General features: G+C 42.7%; 1 protein-coding gene across 1 annotated transcript in view; it reads right to left on the reverse strand.

Annotated features, from left to right (window-relative positions):
• Nucleotides 1-25,456, reverse strand: part of Tango6 (transport and golgi organization 6 homolog) — a 169,434-nt gene that overhangs the window by 45,491 nt on the left and 98,487 nt on the right. Inside the window, exon 15 of the mRNA XM_028768603.1 lies at nt 22,681-22,821. Coding sequence (XP_028624436.1) covers nt 22,681-22,821 — 141 coding nt within the window. The remainder of the gene's footprint in view (nt 1-22,680; nt 22,822-25,456) is intronic.

The raw sequence follows: 25,456 nt of genomic DNA on the forward strand, positions 1-25,456 counted from the left end.
AAGTTTAGATGGGGGTGCAGACAGACACATGCTGACAGCTGTGGTCCTGACACTCGCCATGCGGGGCTGTGTCTCACTCTGCCCTGTGTACATCAATGTGGACTCAGTGTTAACTCTGCCACACACAGTCTGTTTTCAGCTTAGGAAACAGAACATACTCAGGGCTGGGGACAGAGCTCAGGTGGGAAGTGCTTGCCTAGCATGCACATAGTTCTGGGTTGGTTCCCTAGCTGTAAGGAGCAGGGCCTTAAACAGGACCAACTCCATTTTGTAATAGTAAACTTGTAGAGACTAGTCTGGTACTTGTAAAGACATGTCTGGTACTTGTAAAGGCAAGTCTGGAAATGAAGCTGTGCTGAGGTATCCAGACACGAGTGGTTATCTGCCATGTACGTCAAGAGTAACGCCAAATCCAACATAAAAGAGGAGCCCGTCCGGAGCACTTCATCACACTTGTAGCCATGACTGGACAATGTGATCCTCCAGACAAAGCCTCCTCAGCAACAGGTCATCAAAGAGTTAACTGAGAGACCTATGCCTCCAGCTTCGTGGTCAAGCACCCTATGAGGTCAAATTATCTGGAAGCCACAGCCTGACCCTGCCTTACTGGACTGACCTGAAACCCAAAACCATCAAAAGGACTCAGGTCGTATAATCCATGAATGGATGGTATATTTATTGCTATGCTTATTTCTTTGGTAATTAGCAATTTATTATTTGTGTTCATTGTGCATATTGTTAGAGGCAATGCATAGGACATGTGACAGTATCTTGTTGTAGCAATAGCCTTAGCATTTATATTGCATTTTATATTGCCTGCTGTGCATTATCATTAAAGAAGTAACTGAATCCCAAACTCTCTGTCTCTTGGTGTACTCTCTCTTCCCTCTCGAGGAGCTGATGATCTCACAGTCAAATCCAGTATACAATTCCTGAGTGGAGCAGGATCTGTCGCGCCTCTCCTCGAGGGGGATTCTAACCCCTTAACAGATAAGAGTAGCCTGCTCGAGACACTAGCACTGACTGAAATTCAGTGTGGTTGAGGCCTGCAATCCCAGGACTCAGAAGAGGCAGGAAGATCAAAGATTCAAGGTGATCCTCAATTATATAGCAAGTTCAATACCTAACTGAAAATAAAACTGAAGGAAAACTGACCATGTAGTACCACTTTATTTATCTATCCATTTATTTACTTAGAGATGCTCTGATCAGTTACTGACTGACAGACTGACTGACTGACTGATTGATTGATTGAAGCAGAGTTTCTCTATGTAACCCTGACTGTCCTGGAACTTACTATATAGAACAGGCTGAGCTCAAACGCAGAGATCTACCTGCTTCTGCCTCCCGAGTCCTGGGATTACAGGCACCACTACTGCCCAGCTCTGGTCAGTAATTAAGTTTCTTTTCTACTAAGCAAAGAGATATCATCATCTTCATGAGTATAAGCACTGTTATTTTATTTTATGGGAAGGGTATTTTGTTGCATGGATATCTGTGCACCACATGTATGCAGTGATCACAGAAGCCAGAAGACGGCGTTAGAGCCCTTGGAACTGGGGTTATAGATAGCTGTGAGCCACAGTGTGGGTGCTGGGAATTGAACTCAGGACCTCTGGAAAAGCAGCAGTGCTCTTAACCACTGGGCCACCTCTCTAGCCCACAGCCAGTATTATTTCACCCAACCTGACCACAGTGTCCCTGGAATGACCTGGTTCACTGTCACTCACGACTCAGCTCACTTGCTTTTGTTCACTGCTCATCTCATACCAAGTACTTGAGATAACTGACAATAGCTAACAATGAAATAAGTCATCACTAGCCGGGCAGTGGTGGCGCATGCCTTTAGTTCTAGCACTTGGGAGGCAGAGACAGGTGGATTTCTGAGTTTGAGGCCAGCCTGGTCTACAGAGTGAGTTCCAGGACAGCCAGGACTACACAGAGAAACCCTGTCTCAAAAAACAAAATCATTATTAAAATAATTTTTTTGAGACAGGCTCTCATACAGCCAAGGCTGTCCTCAAAATCCCTAAATAGTTGAAAATGGCCTTGAACTTCTGATCCTCCCGCCTCTTCCTTCCAAATGCTAGGATTACAGAACTGTGCTAGCGGTGCCCAGCTTATGTGGTGCTGGAGATCAAGCCCAGGGCTGTGTGCATGCTCAGCAACCTTTCTACCAACGGAGTTACATCTCCAGCCCTAAAATAAATATTTTACAACTCTACAGTAAGCGAGGACTGCAGACATCCCAAGCTAAGTATAGTTATTGCAAATGTATTCAAAATTGAGTTTAGTAATTCTTGGTAGCTAAGTCAGAAAGGGAAACACAGCTCTCATTATCCAATAAAAGATGGAACAAAATTTACTAGCAGAGAAAAACCGAAGGATGGATACTAAGGAGTCTTTCATCAACTCAGTCAGTAATTCTTTTTTGGGGTGACGGGTTGGGTGTCACTGGCAGGGCTGATAACTGAACTAAGGGCTCACACATGTCAGGCAAGCATTCTACCACTGAGTCACATTCCCAACCTTGGTCCAGCGAACCTTGAGCACCAAAAATATCACAATCATGTTCTTAAATACAGCATGAACAGCACTGGAGAGCTGGCCCAGTAATTAGAGGTATGCACTGCTCTTCCAAAGGACCTGGGTTCGGTCCCCAGCACCCATGTCAGGTGGCTCACAGCTGTAGGTACCTCCACTTCCGAGGGCTCTAACACCTTTTCTGGCCTCTGTGGATATCTGCACTAATGTGCATATACCAGCATAATTAGATATAAAAATTTAAAATACAATAAACCATAAATAAAATTTCCAGCAGAAACTAATCCTATGGAAAAGAAGAAGAAGAGGAAGAAGAAGAGGAAGAAGAGGAGAAAGAGGAGGGAGAGGAGAAAGAGGAGGAAAAGGAGGAGGAGGAGAATGAGAAGGAGAAGGGGGAGAAGGAGAAGGAGGAAAAAGAAGAGGAAGAAGAAGAGGAGGAAGAGGAAAAGAGAAGAGGGATTGTTGAAACTTCCTGCTCTTTAAACTGTACAGTACTTCTGTGTTAGCTCTGCATCTAACAATACAAAATCCAAAAAAGTTAAACTTGCCAAAATATAGGAACTTAATTTGTACATTATTTTTTTAATTTCATTTTACTATTTTAAAATTATATGTATATGAGTTTCCATGTGTGCATATATGCGCCATGGAGTGCAGAAGAGGGTGCTAGGTCCCTTGGAGCTGGAGTTACAGGTGGTTGTGAGCCACCATGTGAGTGCTGGGAACTGAATTTGTATCTTCACAAGAGCAACAGGCACGCTTAACCATCCAGCCACCTCTCCAGCCTTTTAAAATGTTTTTATCTTGACTTAAGGCACATATTAGTAAAGCAGCTTCCAAATTAATTAATTAATTAATTTATTTATTTATTTATTTGTTGTTTTGAGATGGGAGTCTCCTTACATAACCCTGGCTGTTCTGGAACTCACTCTGTATACCAGGCTGGCCTCAAACTCAGGCCCACATGCCTCTGCCTCCTGAACGCTGGGATTAAAGGTGTGTGCCATCACTACCTAGCTCCAAGTTAACTTTATAACTAACATTTACTTTTCTAAAAAAAATTAAGCTCAGTAATTTTCCTTTTTTAAACAAAAATTTAACTGGGTCAATATCTTGGTCTCCAGCATGACTCTTACATTTGTATATTCTCTTTTAAAATAATTTATTCATTTTTTATGTGCATTGGTGTTTTGTCTGCATGGATATCTATGTGATGGTGTCATATCTTGGAGTTACAGATGGTTGTGAGCTGCCATGTGGTTGCTGGGAATTGTCCTTGTCCTCTTGGAAGAGTAGTCAGTGCTCTTAACCTCAGAATTCTCTCCAACTTTCACATTTACACATTCTTCTACACACACACACACACACACACACACACACACACACACACACACACGAACTTGCAAAAAAAAAGCTAAAGCATATTTAGACACCTGTTAACCTACTTAAAAACCAAAAATAAAATCACTATTTCCACTAGAAGCTTGGGAGGATAGGTTATATGCTCAGTATTTTGTACCTATTGGCCAACTCATTTAACTGTAAATTAAAATCTGAGGTCCTAAGATACCCACTATTATTCCTTGTTACCTGCTTAAGCAGATAACACACAATTATCCTACCCAGAAACCGGCTTTTGCCTTTCGTTTGTTTTCTTCACCTATATGCAATGTTCCCACGGTTTCATTGTATCTCCCTGGAGTTACCAGCCTCTAAACCCTTCCCAGACCTTTTGCTTGGACAAAAGTGCACCCCCACCCCACCCCCACGGGCAAACATTCACTGTTTTCTTCTTTTCTCTTTAACAATATGCATGTCTTATGGGTTTCATGAAGAACAACTCTCAAATTCCCACTCCTACTTTCAGGAAGAACTTTCAGCAGACATCAGCCACAGCCTAGGACTCTGGGGCTGGGGCAGAGCCCTGCTTCCTAGAGCATTTCCCAACAGCTCAGGCAAGCAAACACAGTCAAGCCTGGGTAGAGCCCAGGCAGCCTATCTGTTACAGCCTACATCTAAGGGCTTTTACTTCATGAAATGGTAGTAGGACTTGGCTATCTGCAACTCTCTTTCAACTCTGAACTCAGCAACCACCTTACTAAGTTGTGTGTTCAAGGAAATTACGGAAGAATTTAAATGTGTTTGAACAACATCCTAAAAACTTCATAAAAAGAAAGTACTTTAGTAGGTGAAAAATTAAGCCCACAGTGCGAAGAAAGCAGAGAAGAGCTAACCCTGTCTTGGACTTGCCTGACTAACAGTGTCAAATAGTCAAAACCACAGTGTTTCACTTGACTAAGTCAGTAACTGTAAAAAGGAACAAATACTTTTCCTCAGGCTGGATTCCCATTACTTTAGGCCGGGCACAGTGCTGCAGGGCCTCGTGACACTGCAGACTGCTCCTGCTGATCCACAGGGGCAAACAGGAGTCAGGATGATAAGATCTGATCTGTCACCTGCTGCTCTGTCCTTGCTGTGATAAACTGACTTGTTGCCATGTGTCCCAGAGTCAACACTGCAATTCTGTCAAGGTCACGAGAAAAATCAGCCCAACACAGCATATCTAACAGGCAGGATTTCCTCTTTAAAAGCCATTTAGAAAAGTAAACAATTTAAATGTAATTAGCTTTTGATGGAATTCATCTTAAAAGAAATCATGGGTAAATTTTGATCTATCAACAATTACTTTTTGGCCTTGAATGCTCCTGTGGCTGGGGGAAACCATTTCTTTTCCAATTTCATTCTCCTTCCCTTTCCACACAGCTGCTGATAAAGACGAGCATCTTGTAGAACACATAGGTGCAGGCTAGGCAGCAGTGACCCAATGCTGTGCGTACCTGAAGCCGTGTTAGCTGCAAAAGGCCAGGATGCTCTTTACCCTTGTTTAAGCAACTAAGATTTTGAGGTAGGAAAAAAAAAAAAAGCTCTAGCCTTGAGTCACAGATCACAAAAGTAAACTTGAAAAGAGGTTGCTCCCAAGCCACCAAGCTCCTTTCACAAGCTGACTAGGCTCCAGCAGACGTAGCTTTCTTTCTGACAAGAGGACAAGTACTTGGCTCCCCACTAAGAACAGCAGGAACTTCCGCTCTAAAACAAAAGGGCATGACCATGGCCAACTGACTGCTCCACACCTCTGACATTTCAAGGTCCTTATACTCTTCATATTTCTTTGTTTAACTTTATAAGGCATGGGCAGGAGAGAGGCAGAGCTTAAGTCTTGAAAACAGTAATAAACACAGGGCACAATGGGAGTGAGGGCCTTTAGTTCGTCAACAGACACCAATTTCCACTTAACAGCCTGGGCGAAGGACTGGAATCCTACTCATTCTAGGCTGCAGAGAACAAGACTCTCCACTTCTTTCCTAGTTTCGTTTCTTAGTTTCATAACTGAGTACTTGTGATTTCCTAACCAGAGGAGAGGACTGGTAAATGGCCTGTGAGAGCGCAAAGGCTACAGCCATCCTCTGTCCTGATGGGGCTTGTCAGGCAGACAAGTCATGGTAGTCACTGGGCAGGAATGCTGGGTAGTCCATGGATGGATTCTCCCAATGTTGTCTACATGGCAGGGCCCTCCCTATGGCTGATGACCAGCAACTTTTTCATTCCTTACAACCTTCTTTCATAAGGTAATGGAACCAAGAGGTGACCCTGAACCCTGGTAAGCTAGCTAAGATTTCTAGGCTTCTTCCTGATTTTGTTTCAGGGCATCTTATTGCTTTATCACATGGACAACCTAAGAGAGAGTGATTCAGAAGCAGATTGAATGCATACTTTGACAGGCTTCAGTGAGACCGTGGCAAGATCCCCATGAGACAAGGTATAAAACATACAGAAGTTAAAATGGGTAGGAGAAATGCAGCCCAGACATATGTTGTTAGTATCAGCAATCTATCAAGAATGTCTCAAAGATGCTGCAAAAACATCTTTCTGTTGTTGTTGTTGTTGTTGTTGTTTTTCGAGATCGGGTTTCTCTGTGTAGCCCTGGCTGTCCTGGAAGCTGCAAAAACATCTTACCTCCAAATATTTCTTTAAAATTTTTTGCCGGGCAGAGGTGGCGCACACCTTTAATCCCAGCACTTGGGAGGCAGAGGCAGGCGGATTTCTGAGTTCGAGGCCAGCCTGGTCTACAGAGTGAGTTCGAAGACAGCCAGAGCTACACAGAGAAACCCTATCTTGAAAAAACAGAAAAAAAATTTTTTTAAATTATGTGTATATGAACATGTCTGTGCATATGTATGCAGTTGCCTAAGGAGTCAGAGTCCCTGGAAATAGAATTACAGGTGGTTGTGAGCTACCTGAAATGGACGCTGGGAACTCAGGGCCTCTGGAATTTGGAAGAATGTTACACACTTTTAACTGCTAAGCCATCTCTCTAGCACAGTTCCAAACATTTCTACTACTAAGGTAGCTGAGTGTTTAAGGCAATGGACTGGCAAATAGTTCATTACCAACTATACTGATTCGGAGTCTAGTTAATCATTCAAAATCTATTCCTACGGACTAGACAGTCCACTAGTTAAAAATGCAAAATAATCCTACAATAATACAATAGGAAGCTGTCATCTACCACAATAATAAATGCCTTAAATGTCTTTGTTTGTTTTTTTGAGACAAGGTCTCAAAAATCTCTAGGGACCTCAAGCTGGCATTGACCTTCTGGTGCTCCCGCTTCCACCTCCAGAGTGCTGGGATCACAGTTTATATACTGCTGGGGACAGAACCCAGGGCATCATGCATACGAGACAAGCATTCTACCAACTGAGCAATATCCCTCAGCCCCAGCAAATCTTAATATACCTCCCACTCGCTGTTTATAAGCTTTTGGAAGAATGAGAAAGATTTTCAGGTGGAACAACTTTTGAAAACTGACTACTTTCTCCTGATGGTCAAATCTGCATAAGGATTTGTACAGAAAGGTTTTACATGGGAGAGAAAAGAAAGAAGAGGACCAGAGGTGACGAGGGAGGGCGAGGGAGGACCAAGGTCCTAACTCATACGTCAACTGGCAAAACTATGGTTTTTCCATCTCTTCAGAGAGCAGGGATGTACAAATAAGGAGCAGAGATAAGTATCTTCTTTAAAGAGCCAAACAATGTACAGGAAATTCTTTGTATCAGTAGGGTTCCTGGCAACACAGTATGCTACAGTCATGTAGGTTTCAACGGGAGGGGCCCAGAATGTGCAGTTATGTATTAACTAAGTCAGCCATTCTACTGCAGCTGCTCACTGACCCCCTGCCCCAGATGGGCTTCATCTGTACAAAGGCACCATGTGCAGAAAGTGTGCAGTAAGAAACTTTACCAACAAGACAAACAGATCTGTTCTCCTGGAAAGGGTGCCCCAGGCAGAAATAGACTCCAGAAACTTACTTCAAGGGTAGAATTCAAAATCCAGAAACATGATCCCAAGAAGGAAAATCTCAAGTTTTAAGTTATTTTAAAAGATGAAAGAGGATACGAAAATCTAGACTTAAATGAAGATTTTTTTTTGCATTTGGTGATGATGAAAGTATTAAAACTTTTCAGATGATTTAATGACTTTAATTTGCTACATAAATAATCAAACTTGTTCAAGCATGCCAGGAGTTAGTGAGCTTCTTAATAGTGTGTCTGTGTTGCATGTGTGACCATGCAGGTGCACTCACCTGAGTGTGCATGTGCACTCACCAGAGTGTGCATGGGTGTGTGTGTGTGCAGGTACACTCACCTAAGTATGTGTGTGTGTGAGTGTGCAGGTGCACTCACTAGAGTGTGCATGTGTGCACGTGCAGGTGCACTCACCTGAGTGTGCATGTGTGGAGACCAGAAGTTGGTATTAAATGTCTCCTTCTATTGCTCTCCACCTGAGTTTTGAGCTAGTGTCTCAGTGGACCAGTTCACCATTTTGGTCAGCAAGCTCCTGTCCTGCACACAGCCCTCCAGTGCTGGGGATACAGGTATGCACCTCATATGGCTTTTACACAAGTACTGGGGATCCAAACTCAGATTCTTACACTTTGTGGAAGCATACCACAGCTGAACCCCAGCCTCCAGGTTTATCATATTGACAAGTACAAATTAGGAAGTTCATGGCCTAACACTATAATCTATGTTTAAATTACTAACAGGGGCCTGGAGAGATGAACCAGCAGTTAGAGCACTGGTTGCTCTTCCGGAGCAGCCAGTTCCATTCTCAGCACCCACACTGCGGCTCCCAATTGTCGGTAACTACAGTCCCAGGGAGCCGATGTCCTCCTTCGGCCTCTACAGGCACCAGGCAAGCACACTGTGCACAGAGATACATGCGAGCAAAGCACTCATTCACAAAAAAAATTAACAGAGTATCTTTCAAGTGCTGAGAAATCAATTCTTACTATATGAAGCTCTATCAGATAAAAATTAAATAGTATTTTCTTCCTAGAGGAATAGGGTCTTTTAATCAGATCTTTGGTTTAGCCTTCTGCAATTTGAAAAATCAAAATAAATGCAAAAGCCTATTTCACAATTTGCAAAGAGAAGAGTGAATTGGGTGCCTAAGTGTTCCACATTCTCTCACACACACAAGGAAGCAGAGTCTAAATTGGAATAAGGGAATGAGCTGGGAGAAAAATGTATGAGAACACCAAAAATAAAAACAACAGAACAAAATCCTGAAACATGCAGGCACAATTAGTTTGTTAACTTTAAAGAAAGGATGCCATGCCAACGGCATCTGGTCCCTTCCAAGCAGTGACTCGTGCAGCTGGTCATTTTAGAGAAAAACTTTAAAGAGATCAAACTATAACAGGTAAGGGTTCCACTTCTGAATGCACGCTATAAAGCTTGATACAGGAAGAACAGACTGAAACCTAACACAGGAATAATTCAGAACGAGGAGTAACTGGTGAGAAGCAAACACTGAGGTTTGCCAAAGAAACACACTGTGAATGCAGGCAATGTTTCCCTGAGGGTCAGCAGGCCTCCCCATGAAGGCTTCTGACTGTGGGCACTTTCAGTGGCTACTACTCGGCCACAGGAAATTTGTAATGAGATTGTCTTGATGGACTTTATCTGTGGGCACTGCAATCTGCACTGAACATAATTACAAGGCTATGACACAAAAGACTGTTCTTTCTCCCCTTGCTTCCCAACCATTTCGAACTGAGAAATTCATTCCGAACTTACAAGATGTAGAAAAGGGCAGTGACTTAAATTTGGCTCAAGGGCCACGATTTTTGGAACTCTACCATCCCTCCACAAAAGCTCCTTTCCTTGTTACAGAAATAAATCCCTAGTCACTGCGTAGTCACCAATGTACACTCTGCCCCTAAGACTTTATGTTATTACCAGGCAATTGTTTTTCTAATTTTACAATAAAATTTTAAAACTAAAAAAATAAAAACAATAAAAAAAATAAAAAATTAAAAATTAAAAATTAAACCAGGCAGTGGTGGTACATGCCTGGAGAGACAGGAGAATCTCTCAGTCTGAGGCCAGCCTGGTCTACAGAGTGAGTTCTAGGACAGCCAGGGCGACACAGAGAAACTCAGTCTCAAAAAACAAACAAACAAATTTAATTTGTGTGTGTGCCTGAGCGTACTATATGTGCACCAAGAAGAGGAAGTCAGATCCTCTGGAACTAGACCACAGCTGGCTATGACCCACCACGTTGGTGCTGGGAACCCAACTTTTCTTAACTGCAAAACCATCTCTTCAGCCCATTGTCTCAACACAATTTGGTTTAAGATGTTCTTACCAATAGTAAATACTCTTACTAAAACGAAGTCAGACTTAGTGCATCTGCCTTTGGGAGGCAGAGGCGTGCGGACTTCTGTGAGTTCGAGGCCAGCCTCTTTCACATATTGAGTTCCAGGACCGTGCCAGAGCTATACAGTGAGATCCTGTCCCCAAAACAGAACAAAACCAACCAAACAAATGTTGACTTATGTCAGTTTGAGCCAAGGGCAACATCTTTCTCATCTGAGTCTCTGGTCCACTGTGGCTCTGAGGAAGTAAGTCACTCTTAGAATCTCTCACCTTTCCTCTAGAAACAGTAACTTGAGGAGCAGTAGCAATCAAAACCAGACACACATTTGAAATGCCTAGCCCAGCAGCTGGACAGGAGGATCACACACCTCAGTGATCAAGGGCTGCTTACTGGGAACATGAGGAAGCGTGAGGCTCTCACAAAAACAAGATGACAAGCCACAGTTAACTATCCTGACCAGGAAAGAGGCTAGTTCTAACCACTTTACATGTATAATCTAGTTTAATTTTATAACTGCCCACTCAGGTAGTAGCTGCAATTATCCATAATTTACAGAAAGGAACAGAGAGATTATGCAACTTGTCTACACCACTTCATGTTAAGAGCCAAGAAAGAAACACGAGGCATCGCTGCACATGTCACAATGCACACCCCCAATAAAGGCTGCCCAACATTAAGTCCCACATGCATCAAGTTCTTATTCATGTGTCCAATGGCTGCCACAGTAGATGCTCTAACCTCTCTACTTGGGTATCTGAAATCCCCACACTCGGAGTTAATACAGGGATACGTGTATCTCTATAGTGACATTCTTGTATTGTAGACAGTTTCATATATACCATTTCATTTGAGGCTTTCTTTTCTTTTTTTTGTTTTTTTGAGACAGAGTTTCTCTGTGTAACAGCTTTGGCAGTCCTGAACTCACAGAGATCCGCCTGTCTCTGCCACCAGGGTACTGGGATTAAAGATGTGTACCACCATGCCAGGCTCCTTTGAGTCCTTCAATATCCTCTGAGAACAAGAGTTGTTAGAGGAATGGTAATTCTATATCCACTAGATATTAAACAAACAAACAAAAATGGCAGTCTCTCAGCTCGTCCTCTGAACTGCTATAATAGCTATTTTTAAAATTAATTTTCAACACATTACCTCTAGTCAAATCCTGAGCTCTCTGTGCCAAGAAACATCCTAACAGCCTCCCAGCTGTCTCTCTGACTCCAAGCTCTCCCTTTCCCATCCATCCTTCACGCCCTGCCAACCACACCTGAATCTCTTACATCATACTGTTTCCCAAATGCCCACCACATCAAGTCCAAATTATCCCGCCCAACTTTCAAGACCTGTAGTATGACACCCCATCTCTATCTAGCTTTGTAGCCCAAAGTACCCAACACTATCTGCCACAGTAAGCCAACAGTGGAAATTAAGAATAATAAAAACAGGGGTAGAAGAATGACTCAGTAGTTAAAGAGGGTACTCTACTCTTTCAAAGAACCCGAGTTCAGTTACTGGACACAAACTAGTTGCTCTCACAACTGCTGGGAACTCCAGTGGATCTGAGGCCTTCTTCTGGCTTCTGAGGGAACCTGTACTCACATGTACACACATCCCACATATATTTTTAAATAATAATGACAGTCTCAGCTATATATTAAGTTCAGGGCTAGCCTGGGCTACATAAGACTCTGTTTCAAAAAAAAAAAAAAGGTATACAATGAGGGAGGAAATCATCTAACACGCCTAGTGTGCATGCATGTGTGACTGTACTTGCGTGCACCTGCACATGTGAATACACACACACACACTAATGCCACAAACATATACCCAATATCATACAGACACCCAACACAAACACACAACAGACCACACATACTAAAAAAAAGAAAGAATGAGAAAAGGATGCGAAAACAAAGCTGAGGTTTTCGGGCTCCAACAGCCTGAAAGCCAACTCCCATTAACAAAATGGGTGAAACTGAAAGTGGTTCTGCCTTCAGCTAATTCTTCAGATGACCACAGCTAAGCCCTGCTTGGACTCCTACTCTACAGAAACTGGGATATAATATTTGTCACTTTAATTGACCATGTTTCCAGGTAATTTGTTTTCCAATAATTACTTGTTAGAATAGGATGAAATAGATATAGAAGACAGAAACCAATAAACCAAAAAGCCAAAAACCAATGGGAGAAATGAATGTGACTAAAAAGCTGGCTGTCTGAAAAAGGAAGCTGCACGCAATTAATAAACCTCTAGCTAGACTGCACATGTTGAAGGACAGAAAGAGAATGTTCAAATTACCAACATGGAAAATGAAGCAAGGGAACATGACTAAGCCTACAAACAGCAAAATGATGAGAGAATACTAAATCATTTTATGATCAATTCAATAACTTAGATAATAGATAAACTGCTTTAAAGACATTAACCAGTAAAACTGACTTAAAAAGAAAAGAAAATCTGAGTTGTCCTATGTCATACAAAAGAAATGTTAGAACCTTCAGCTGGTCATGGCAGCATATACCTGTGACCCCAGAACTTGAGAGGCTGAGGCAGAAGGGTTGCCACCATGGGGTACATAGTGAATTTTAGACTAATCTGTACTTCAGAGTGACATCCTGTCTCAATGAAAAACAAAATAATCATCAACAAAACCTCTCACATACTGAGAACTACCAAATGACCTCACAATTAAATTCTATTAAGTATTTAGAAATAAACAATGAACTCTATACAAAATCTTTTTTAAAAAATAGAGCAGAGGACAATTCCTAAATCAATTTTGAAGACTAAATTGCCCTAAAACAAGCCCCAAAGAAGGATATAAAGAAACCATACCCACATCCTAAAAATCTGAGACGATGTACCATACAGTCCTTTCACAAAAAAGGCACAAACATGTAACAAAATATGCTCAAGCAAACCAGTAGTAGACTAGACTAAGTGGGTTTATCAAGGAATACAATAGCTTAGCATCAGGAAATCAGTCATGAACACCCATTAGGTAATAGAAACAAAGTGTAAAAAATCAATCTTATTACACATTAAAAGAAAAAGAACAACCAAAACCAAAACTCAGTGCCAGGTGTAACTGTAATACCCACAAAGCCACCATGCAGGAGGTCAAGACAAGAGGACGATGAGTTTAATGCCAGTCTAGGCTATATTAGCAAACACATGTGCTTATTAAAAAACAAAAAGTATAAAAAAGTGTAAAGCTAACTGGACAAGTTACCTAAGTAGTCTTTCATAATGGTGTGTGTGTGTGTGTGTGTGTGTGTGTGTGTGTGCACATGCAGCAGAACAACAGAAGACTTGTGTAGAATCCATGGGGCCTTGGGCTCAACAAACACAGCACTGCAGAGACAACAATCAACTCCTTAACATTATTCACATTTAAACGTATTTATGTGTGCATGTGCACGTATGTGCATGTCACAGCATGTATGTGACTGTCATGCATCTAACATGTAAGACTACTACTACCTACTACTACTCATTACATGGAGTCAAGCACTGAGCCCTTTCATTAGCAACAACCTTCTAAAGGTGATTTATTTTACCATCCTCTGCATAGTCAATACAGGTCATCTAAGATCAAAATGTATTAGTGGTAGAGTTGCTTTTTGGTCTTTTGCTTGTTTGTTTGCTTGTTTGTTTGTTTGTACTGGAAATAAAACTCAGGACCTCCCACAGGCAAAGCAAGCCCTTTTCCACTTGGCTACATCATAGGCCACACTGTATGTGTCTGCCTGCCTGCCTTCCTTCCTTCCTTCCTTCCTTCCTTCCTTCTCTTTCTTTCTCTCTTTCTCTCTTTCTCTCTTTCTCTCTTTCTTTCTTTCTTTTTTGAGATGGGGTCTTCCCCTTTTAAGACAGGGTCTCCGCAGATAGTTCTATCTGGCCTGAACTTGCTCTGTAGCCCAGGCTGGCCTCAACCTCCCTGAGACCCGCCTGCCTCTGCCTCCCAAGCCTTGGCATTAAAGCTGTGTCACTATGCCTGTCTTTTATTTCTCTTTAAAATTTATTTTAGATTTTATTTACTTTTATTTATTGTGTGTGAGTGGTTTGTCTTCACACTTGTCTGTGTGCATTCAGTGCCCACAGAGGCCACATAAGAGTGTTGGATCAACTGGAACTGGAGTCACAGAGTTGTCAGCTGCCAATGGGGTGCTGGAAATAAGGTCCTGTGGAAAAGCCAGCGCTCTTAACTGTTGAGCCGTCTCTCCAGCTTCTGGATTCACATTTCATATCCTCCCCCCCCCCTCTGTCTGTCTGTCTCTGTTTCTCTCCCTCTCTCTCTCTTCCTCTCTTCCCACCCCACCTCCACCCTTAGTTCTTGTTTTAGACAGGGTCTATACAGCTCTGGCTGTCCTGGAACTCATCATTATATTGACCAGGCTGGCCTCCAGTTCACAGATCTGCCTGCCTCTGTCTTCCCAGTGTTGGAATTAAAGGTGTGTGCTAACACACTTGGCTTCATATTTCTTAAAACAAGACATTTTTACTCTTTGCAATCAAAGCAAATGATAAAATAACTTTCACTTTGAAAGAAGGACACAATTTTAGTTGAATAGATGGTGTGAATTGTGACATCATTCTGTAAAATACTATGTAGCTGTTTAATAGTCATTCCTCATCTTAATTACTAGGCTAACGCAACTGGAACTCATCACAGCCTGTCAGATAAAGTCCAATCCCAGCTGTTACTCCAGGGCTGTGAGGGACTGGTCTTGGGATTCAGTGGCAGATACCAACATCTTCACAAGAGAAAGTCCCTTATAAACAGCTTCCCAGAAAGGTTAGATCATCTCTAGATGGCTTATAGTATCTACTGTAATGTACGCACTATATAAATAGCTCTTCTACTTTATTGCTTTCAGGATAATTGTAAGAAAAGGTTTGTACACATGTTTAGTGCACAAAATTAAAAAAAAATATCTTCAGTCTATGGTTGGTTGAATTAAGAGAAACTGAACACATGGATATGAAGGCTGACTATGTTCACTTTTCCTTTTTTTCTATAATTGGCTGGAAGAAGATGGGTTGTCAAAGCAGGATCTGAGATGGATCCGGATGTCTAGTCTCCGGACAGATTATAGGTTTTCTAAAATCAGATTATGGGCTTTAGCCTGGAGCTGGTTGGGCTGGGAGAAACGTGGGTCCTAGGCTGCTCATCACTTGAATGAACTTTGAGGGGCAAAGCGATTGCTAGCCTTAAACATAAGATCCAAGCCAGCAGCATGGAAAGGGGTTGACGGAAAGTTTTGCAAGTTTCGACAGTTAGAAATACACCCTAAAGCCCAGACCCACCCTTTTTCTAGACTAGAGTATGTTGAGAGAAGACATGATTTTGCCTCGGGATTCTGGGTAATTCCACCTGCCATGGCATATGCCAACAAAGATCCATGATTGAGTCCTCTGCCCCACCTTCATTCAAACCTGGATTCCTGATGTCCTACAGGCAAACTCCAGATGGAGCAGCGTGACCTCGGCCTTCCACCCTCCTCTTTAGAAGTCTAATGCTCCAAATGGAAACCTGTCTGAGCTTGCTGATTAGAAGACTATGTCCTACCTCTAAAAATAATTAAGAAGTGCTATTCTTTCTGCTTCATGGTGACACTACCAGACTGTAGCTGCGCTCACAAGAGGCTTTCCCTGAGTCACACATCCCATGTTCCCTGGTTCAAGGAGGAGCAAAGGCACACAGTGAGAGACAAATGGCTGGGTTTGAAAGTTTAGTTGGAAGCCATGGAAGAGTTTTTATCTGGGAGACGTTGGCAGCCTCATTTGTTGCTGCCAAAAAGCACATTTCTGAAGGAAAACCTCATGTAAAAATGAAGTCTTAGAAGCACACATGTGCTTTAACCTAATCATTTCTCCCTAGGAGCCAATTCTAAGAAAGAAATCAAAGGTTTGCCAGAGAGAATGAATAGAAAAATCAGCAGCATTCTCCTTGTAATCAGAAAGAAACTAGCATCAGCCTAATTAGAGAAGAGCTCCCTAAAAGATATCTAAATTAAATCACTGCCCATTCAGGTCATTGATTATAACACAACTGTTAATCACTGCATTTTTAGGAAGGTATTGATATAGAAAGGTACTCATGAACTCGAAGAGGATAGCTTGAACTGAGAGTTCAAGGCTAGTCTTGACAACATTGCAAGACTATTAAAAAGAAAAAGAAAGAGAATGAGAGAAAGCAAGCCAGGAAGTAAGGGAAGAAAACGGGCTTCAGTGGTGACTCTGAAAGTAAAGACACTTGCTGCTAAGCCTGACGATCTTGGGACCTTCATGCTGAAAGAAGAGAACTACTGCATGCTATCCTCTGACCTACACACACAGCACTCACACACAGACACACACACACCCATGCACACACGTGTACACACATACACACAGAAAAACACAGAGATACATGGAAAAATATACCACAGAATAAATAAATAAAATGAAGGAAGAAAAGTATTCATGAATAATGTTAGCTGCAAAGAAGAATATACGTATAAATATAATTCTGAGAAAAAAAAAATGGTTAAAGCCTAACCTGAAGGCTGGCCCTGTAGCTCAATGGCATAGATCATGCATGCATGAAGCTCTGGGTCCAGCCCTTAGCATCATTCAAGAAAATAAAACTTTAAACCAGAGTGGTTACTTGTAGTTGGCGAATGACAGAAGAAAGTTTTGATTTTCAGACTTTCAAATACTTTAAAAAATGATCTGAAATGATCTTGTGTCACTACATAAACGGGGATGAGAGAAGATCTATTTATGTATTTCAAAATAAAGGGATGAACTAGTCTGGGCTTCAGCCTTTCGCTCTGATCACAATACTGTTCCCAAACTGTACTAATATAAAGGCTTGTGGAGCTGAGCACACCCATGATGACCAGACGACATTTGGCAAGGTGTGTGTGTGTGTGTGTGTGCATGTATGTTATGAGTGTGTTTGTGCATCTGTGAGTGTACATGTGTGGTGGGACATGCATGTCACGGTGGCCGTGTTGAGGCCACAGGACCACCTTAGGTGTTAATCCTCATCCTTCATATGGCTGGGGAGAGAATCTCTTGTTTGCCACTGATCAAGGCAGGCTGGCTGGCCTGGGCGTCTCCAGGGATGCGCCTGTGTCCGCTTCCATCTTCCTGTTGAAGTACTTGTCTTACAGACACACTGTCACATCTGATTTTACATGGGCTCTGGGAACAAAACTCAGGTCCAGAAACTTTTGAGCTTGAGGCCAACTTGGTTTAAAAAAAAAAAAAAGCAAAAGAACAAAAAACCAAAACAAGGTGAATTCGAATCTGTTACTCTGGTTTAGAGCAGTGGAAGTCTGCTTGGTTTAGTGCAGCTGAGGTCTGTGAGTGTCCACCCTAGTGACATATTACTCACACCTCTTCCCACCTTTCACCTTAAGCCTCCTGCTGTGAGGGGAGAAATCTCTGAACCATAGCAAAGTTATTTTCCCAGACTGACCAGCCATGCTGTGCTACAAACAAAACAAAGCCAGAGAACAGCAACGCATGTCTGCGCACACCGCCATGGCAGGTCATCTCCACCACTTCCTGTCACCTCTAGCTGAACTCAAAGCTCCTGCTCCAACTTCCAGCTGCCCACAGATCTACCATTAAGTGACTACTCAATAAATGTCCGAGTTTGCGTGCCTGTCTGTCTCTCTTTTCCTCCCTGCCTGCCCTCCTGCCCCCAGATCTTCTATGTAGCCCAGGCTGGCCTAAAACTCCTGACTCCCTGCTTCAGGGTCCTCAGTTCTAAGAGTACAGTGACACTCACTTCGGTAAATGTCTCTGAACTGAACTACAATGTCCTCGTTCCTAAGATGGAGTGGGTGGGGAAAATACTCAAGATAAAGAATTCTGAACATTAGAAAGGACAATGAGGAATTTGTGGTTTCAAACTTGATAAAAACTAAATTCAAATTCAGAGAGTGGTTGAATATCACTGCAGGCAGAATTGTTAATAGCTTTGCATCAAATATTTGTGACCCAAACTTCAAAAGAAGCCACATACAAATAAAAAGCAGTGAGTGTGACTCAGTGATCAAGTGTGTGCTTAGCTCATGTGAGGTCCCAGGTTCAATCCCAGCATCAAACCCCAAAATTCAACCAAACAAAATTTTAAAAGCAAAGCAAAGCAACAACAACAACAACAAACCCAACCTTTATTTTTACCCATTCCTTATGATGAGAAACCAATGCACCCCTAACACGGGGCCATTTAGTAGTTCAGCTTCCTGTCCATTAAAGAGATTAGAAGGAAGACAAAGGGTAAAGCACAGAATTACTTCAAAGGCGGCCACAGGCTCTGAAGGCAGGTAGCAGAAAGCTATCCCTGCAACATTCTGAGGGTATAATTCAGAAGTAGGGCCCTTCTAGAACGCACAAGGCCATGGGTTTGATCCTCAGCAACCCATAGCAAAAAGAAAAATGCGCTAACATGATTGGTAGAAAATACATGAAGTCAGCTGTGCAAGAAATTCCTAGATGTGAGAGAATTTGTAGATGTTTTATGGAAATGAATGAATACTTCTTTAAAAGATTTATTTTTTAAATTATGTTTCAGGGTGTGGAGGGGGGAGTGGGGGTGTGTACAAATAAGTGCAGGGGACTACAGAGGCCACAGCCATCAGATCCCTCTGGTGCTGGACTTACAGGTAGTTCTGAGCTGACTGATAATGGGTGCTGGGAATCGAACTCAGGTCCTTGGGAAGAGCAGCACATACTTTTATCTGCTAAGCTATTCTTCCAGCCCCCAGGAATGAATATTGCCTAATAACTGGAAATGTGTCTTAGGTCGTGTGACATGTCATCATATACTTGGGGCACCAGAAGGGCTCCCTAGGTTGAGGAACAGAAAATTTGGCATATGTCATTCATACAAAGATGTCCCTCAGAAGTTTACATAGCTGTTAAGCAACTGCGGAATGGGTCTCCTGAAGACTCAGCTGGCCTCAACTTCACCACGTAGAGGAGGATACCTGGGTTTCCAGATCTCCCAGCTCTACCTTCTTAGTGTTAGGACTATGGTTGTGTGTCACCACACCCAGTTAATGTCTTACATGTTCCTAGTTGTTGGGTTTTTTTTTAATGCAATGTTACATAATAGCCCACAGGTTACTATCAATATCAACATTGGACCACATAAGAGGAAACAGATGGAAAAACATTTGGGATGATTGGTAACTTAACAATTTGTTAAGATTACATTTCTAAAACTTAAAAAAAAATATTGGAATAGTTTCTTTAAAAAGACAAACTAAGCCAAAATCCTACCACAATGTTCTCTATATCAAAAAGCATATATATATATATATATGAATGAAATCATAAAGGGAAGGATAGATATACTTACACCAAAACAAAATCATAACTGTGTTTCAGAAACAAAACTAAAATATTAACAACAGAAGAAGAAAATATCTACACTATAAATATCAATGACTCAAGATCTTTAAATACACAGACTTAAAAAAATGAAATTGTAGGGCTGATGAGATGGCTCAGCAGTTAAGAGTGCATACTCCTCCTTTTCTCTCTCTCTCTCTCTCTCTCTCTCTTTCACCCTTCCTTCCTTCCTTTCTTTCTTTTATTTTTTTTTTTCAAGACAGAGTTTCTTCTGTAGCCCTGGCTGCCCTAGAACTAGCTCTGTAGACCAGGCTGCCCTTGAACTCACAGAGATCCGCCTACCTAAGACAGCATACTACTCTTTCGGAGGACCTGGCTGTGTTCAGTTCCCAGCACCCAAATCAGGTGGCTCATACCCACCTGTAACTCCAGAGCCTGGAGTCCAGGGTGTCTAAACTCCAAAATACTTGCACACACAGAGTTAAAAATAATAAAAATAAACCTTTAACAAATGAAATCCTGTCTGGGCATGGTGATATATGTCTGTAATCCTCAAACTCAGCATCTGAGGAGCTGAAGCAGGAGACTGCAAGTTTAAGGCCAGCCTGGGCTATAAAGCAGGACTTTTGTCTAAAAAAAGGAGGAGGAGGAGGAAGAGGAAGAAGAAGTAGTTATACCCATAAAGTCTCAGCAACATGACTTCCTAAAGCTGTGCTGACCAAGAACAACAACAGACACACAGAAGTGGGCAGGGGAAGACCACAAAGAACCACAGGCAACTAAGGAATGCTGAGAGCGGGGAAACAGTCTTCCCAGGGACGAGGACACCAATTGATTATCAAATACCAAGTGGTCAGCTATTACATACACACAAGTAACAGTATACAAACTGAGAAGAAATACATATATGTATATGTATGTATGTATGTATGTATGTATGGTGTGTGTGTATATAAAAATATACATATATGCATGCAGTACCAATTAATGAAAAAATGGTCCATAAATTTGAAAAACAGAAAAAACGGTATATGGGAGGTATGTGGGAGATATATGGAAGGTATATGGGACATATATGGGACATATATGGGAGGTTATGGAGGGAGGAAAGGGAAGGGGAAAATGATACAATTATGATCTCAAAATATAAAGTAATAAAAAAATGCCAAAAACCAGAAAAAAAAAATCTAAATAAGCTTGTCCACGGCTAGTTAACCCATGGCAGTTAATGGGCCCATAACAGAGAGGTACCCCCCACACCCCTGAACCCGGAAAGACCAGGGTGAGCTCAACATCACTGAGAGTGGGTGACCTGACAACTGTGTGCTCCTCAATCCACAGCAACAAAGAAGTACAGTATGTTTATACTTCCAGATTTAACCTAGTTCACAAGTGTCCGGCTCTCCCAGCACACTAGAAACAGGGGGCTTAATTCTATTAAATTGAGGTTCAAAACAATCAAAGTAAACTGAAAATGATATTTTAAAAAAGTTCAGAAGATTGCTTATCTCTGGGGCAGGCAGACTAAGGGCAAATGGAAGCTTTTTGGGTTAGTGGGTGATTTTGATTTGAGTGGTAGTAAGTATACCGAGTGTCATAAAAATCAGTGTACTGCAAACACTGCTGATTATACAGTCTACCCTGAGGGATTTTTGTTTTGTTTTATTTGTGTTTGTTTGAGTTTGATTTTTGAGAGCATCTCATTATGTAGGCCTGGCTAGCCTGGAACTTACTATGTGGACCATGCTGGCCTTGAACTCACAGAGATCTGCCTGTCTCTGCTACCACATCCAGCCCAAGTTTTAAAAACAGAAAGAGAAGCCGGGCGGTGGTGGCGCATGCCTTTAATCCCAGCACTTGGGAGGCAGAGGCAGGTGGATTTCTGAGTTTGAGGCCAGCCTGGTCTACAGAGTGAGTTCCAGGACAGCCAGGGCTACACAGAGAAACCCTGTCTTGAAAAACCAAACCAAAAAAGCACCCCCCGGGGGGGGGGGTGGTGCTGGAGAGATGGCTCAGTGGTTAAGAGCACTGACTGTTCCTCCAGAGGTCCTGAGTTCAACAATCACATGGTGGCTCACAACCATCTGTAATGCTGTAATGGGATCCAATGCCTTCTTCTGGTGTGTCTAAGGACAATGACAGGGTGCCTAAGTATAAATACAAAATTCATTTCTGTTTTTAGTACCACTGTATGTATAATCTGAAAACAATTTTATTAAAACATTTTTTTTTTGGTTTTTCAAGACAGGGTTTCTCTGTATAGCTCTGGCTGTCCTGGAACTCACTCTGTAGACCAGGCTGGCCTCGAACTCAGAAATCTGCCTGCCTTTGCCTCCCAAGTGCTGGGATTAAAGGCATGTGCCACCACTGCCCTGCATAAAACAAAAGTTTTGTGGCACAGAAATTTCCACTTATGACGTCATGACAAATACTAAAAAAAGCTCAGATTTTGGACCATTTGGGATTTCAGATTTTTAGATTATAGGTGTTGGATGATGATGATGTGAACAAGACAGTTAAAGCTATGACTGGCTATGACTGGCCAGGAGAGGCACACACCTTTAACATCAGCACTTAGGAGGCAGAAGCAGAAGCAGGTGGATCTCAGTGACTTTGAGGTCATCCTGGTCTACCCAAGTTCCAGCCAGGGCTGCCTGGTGTGGTCTGCGCCACCTCCCCAGTGCCCCCTTTATGATTTCTGGTTTGTTTGTTTGTTTGGCAATATTAAGGATTGAGCCCAGGACCTTACAGAGTTTAGGCAAGCACTGTACCATTGAGCTGCATCCCCATGTCTCTTTTAACTTTTGAGATAAAGTCTCATTAAGTTGGGCAGGTTGTCCTTGAACTCATTCTGTAAAGCAGGCAAGACTCAAACTGTGACAACACAGACCCAGGAAAGCATAGCTCTTGGGGAGGGAAGCTAAGCAGCTGAGTAGCTGTTCAATCCCTAGATAGTCACCATCACCTTGCCAGCCAGTAGGACGAGACTTCCAGTACGCAGACAGAGCAGTGCCACACTGCCCTGCTCCAGAGTGATGGAATAAACAAACAAAACTCACCTAGTGCTCTGACAACTCGCATCAGGACCTCCCCAACTTTCATTCTGGTCTCTGGGGTGTGCTTGTCTTTGCCACTGTCGTATCTGGCCAACAGGTCAACCAAGATTTCTTCAGGGTACACATCTGAGAGAAGGGCAACCCCTGGGGTTCCAAAGAGAAAGAAAGAATTCATTATTTAGGATGGGAAGACAAGTAAGTCTAGATTCCCTGTGATGGGATGAATACATTTATTTATTTATTTATTTATCTATTTATTTATTTATTTATCTATTCGTGTGTGTGTGTGTGTGTGTGTGTGTGTGTGTGTGTGTATCAGAGGACAAGCTGTAGGAGCCAGTTCTGTCCTTTCACCCACCTGCATCCTGGGTACTGAACTCAGGCCATCAGGCTTGGTGGCAAGACACCTTGACTCTAAGCCCACACTTACACCTGTACCTCTGTAGGCCAAGGCTGTCTCTATTTGGACAGATGGCCTTTGTAAGTGGAAGGTGGTGACTGGGAGCCCTGATCTTTGGATCTGCTATTCCTAGCCAGGGCTCTGAGGGTACTGCCATGGGCATTCTGTAATCTATGAGCTATGGACATCTGCAGCACAGGCTAGATCACTGGAAGTCATGGCTGGAATTTGCACAGCAGCAAGGGACCACTAGGGATTTTTAGATTCTAGGGTTCGATGACTGGAAATGTTCTGCAGACTTCAGCCCAAAGCACAGTAGTGCTTCGTGCCTTTGCTATAGCTCGTCATTACAATCTGATTTCTCTTATAAAACTGTGATCGTGATAGCAATTTTCCCATTTTCAGAGCCTTCTGGGCATGGCAGGTATTAGATCTCAGCTTACGGCTGATTTCCTGGATCCTTCGGCCGTCCATGCAGGGCCTCCACAGTATGTACCCTACGAACATGCCAGCACATCTGAGCCCAGCTCTGTACTCAACCTCAGCAGGATGCAGTGAAGGGAGAATCGACCTTAGAGAATAAGCCTGCGTGCAGCTCTCCAGACTTTAGAAATCCTCTTGCTCAGAGAGGAAAGGTTATCCCCTTCTAAAAGAAGGATGTGCATTTCTCCTGCAGCCAGGAAAGAAGGAAATGTTCCCGAGGTCTCCCTGCTTGTAGCTCAGCCTCACAGGTCCCAATGCCAGGTCCACTTTTTCTAATCCTCTAATTGTTCTGCCTGCTTCCACCCCTACTCCATATGATGGGAACTGTTTAAAAACACAAATGAGGCCCCTTCATTCTTGTGCGGCAACCCTCAGTGGTTTCTCTTTTCCCCTAAAGAAGCCTCATTCCCTCCTCTGTCTACTCTCCTTCTTGCCCCTTCCCTCTCTCTGAAATCGAAGGACCAAGGAGCCCTCTTTGAATATGCTATTTTTTGCCCCCTTGTCCTGAACAATTCTGCCCAGCTAGTTTTTTTGTTTGTTATTCTTAATTTTTAGTATAGGAAGCTGTTCCTGGGCCTCACTTCCGCTGCTAGAGCAGGACCTTCTCCTCTGGAAGATTGCTGGCTCGCTCCCCACCTCCTAAAGTCTCTGCCAACCACCACTTGACCCTCCCATCGACTCCATTTTCTCCTTAGCACAGAGCATTGCTGTTCAGCTCACATACTCCCTTATGGGTTGTTTGTTCTTCTCCTTGCAGTGCAGACTGCATACTCAATGATTTTGTTCTATTCCCTGCTGTATCCCCAACACCTAGAAACAGGCCAGCACACAGTAGGTGTTCAGTAACTTTGTTCATGAGTCATTGAATGAATGAGTAGAAAGGGCTCAAGAAGCCAGATGTGGAGCTTTATACCTGTAATCACAGCACCCAGAAGGACCAAGAGTTTGAGGCCAGTCTAGGCTACGTATAGTAGACTCCATAGCAGCCAGGGCTACAAACTGAAACTGTTGTAAAAGCCACAAAGGGAAAGAGAAGAAAAAGAAGGAGGGGAGAGGAAGGATGAGGACAAAACGAAGAAGGATGAGGAGGAGGAAGAGAAGGAGGAGGAGGAAGAGGCGGCGGCTGTCAAGAAAGGATGTTGAAGGAGAAGCAGCAGCACTTTTGGGATCTCTAATTATTTCTATTCAGGTTTGCACTCTCTTGTTTAACCTGACCATCTTCAGGAGCGGCTGCAATTCTGTTCTATAGCGTAGGTTGTGAATCTCCTCTCCTTTACATGACATCCACTGTCTCCACTCTGCACCTGCTGAGGGCTGACCTGTCTACCTACTCTCTTTTCTAGCTTCCCCAGAATCCCTGATTTCCAAAGAGCCTGGGAAGTCTCTGCATGTGGGCTCAAACATCATGCAAGCAGAAGCTCTGTTCATGTGGTATTTCAGGCTGAGACGGGAAGAGAACGCAATTCATTCTACTATGTAAACTGACTGAGAAGTCTTTGGAAGTTCCAGGTAGAATCAGGGAACGTTCTAGCTTAGGAAATATGTGTGTGGCTTAAGGAAAAGGTAAATGAATTGTTTACTAAGAAAGAGGAAGGATGGGCAGACAGCAAGTCTTCACTGTGGCCGCTTTTCACTTGGGCTCCCACTCAGAGATGCTTCCTTTGAGGAGCAGAGCATTGCTTTGGAGTGAATGGTGGCAGAAGTGGCATTTGCTGGACAGAACATGGTTATCTAGGATTCTGAAACCATCCTTTCCTAATGTCTCTCCAGCTAGCATTTATTTCTATTTTCTCTCTTTCTCCAGTCTTTAGCAGAAATAGTTATTTACTTCTTCAGAGGTCTTATTCTAGCCAAACAAGCTCAGACATGTGGCTGTACACACTATCTATCCCTCCT

The sequence above is a fragment of the Grammomys surdaster genome, unplaced genomic scaffold, assembly GCF_004785775.1.
Source record: "Grammomys surdaster isolate TR1022 unplaced genomic scaffold, NIH_TR_1.0 187, whole genome shotgun sequence".
Classification (NCBI taxonomy): Eukaryota; Metazoa; Chordata; class Mammalia; order Rodentia; family Muridae; genus Grammomys; species Grammomys surdaster.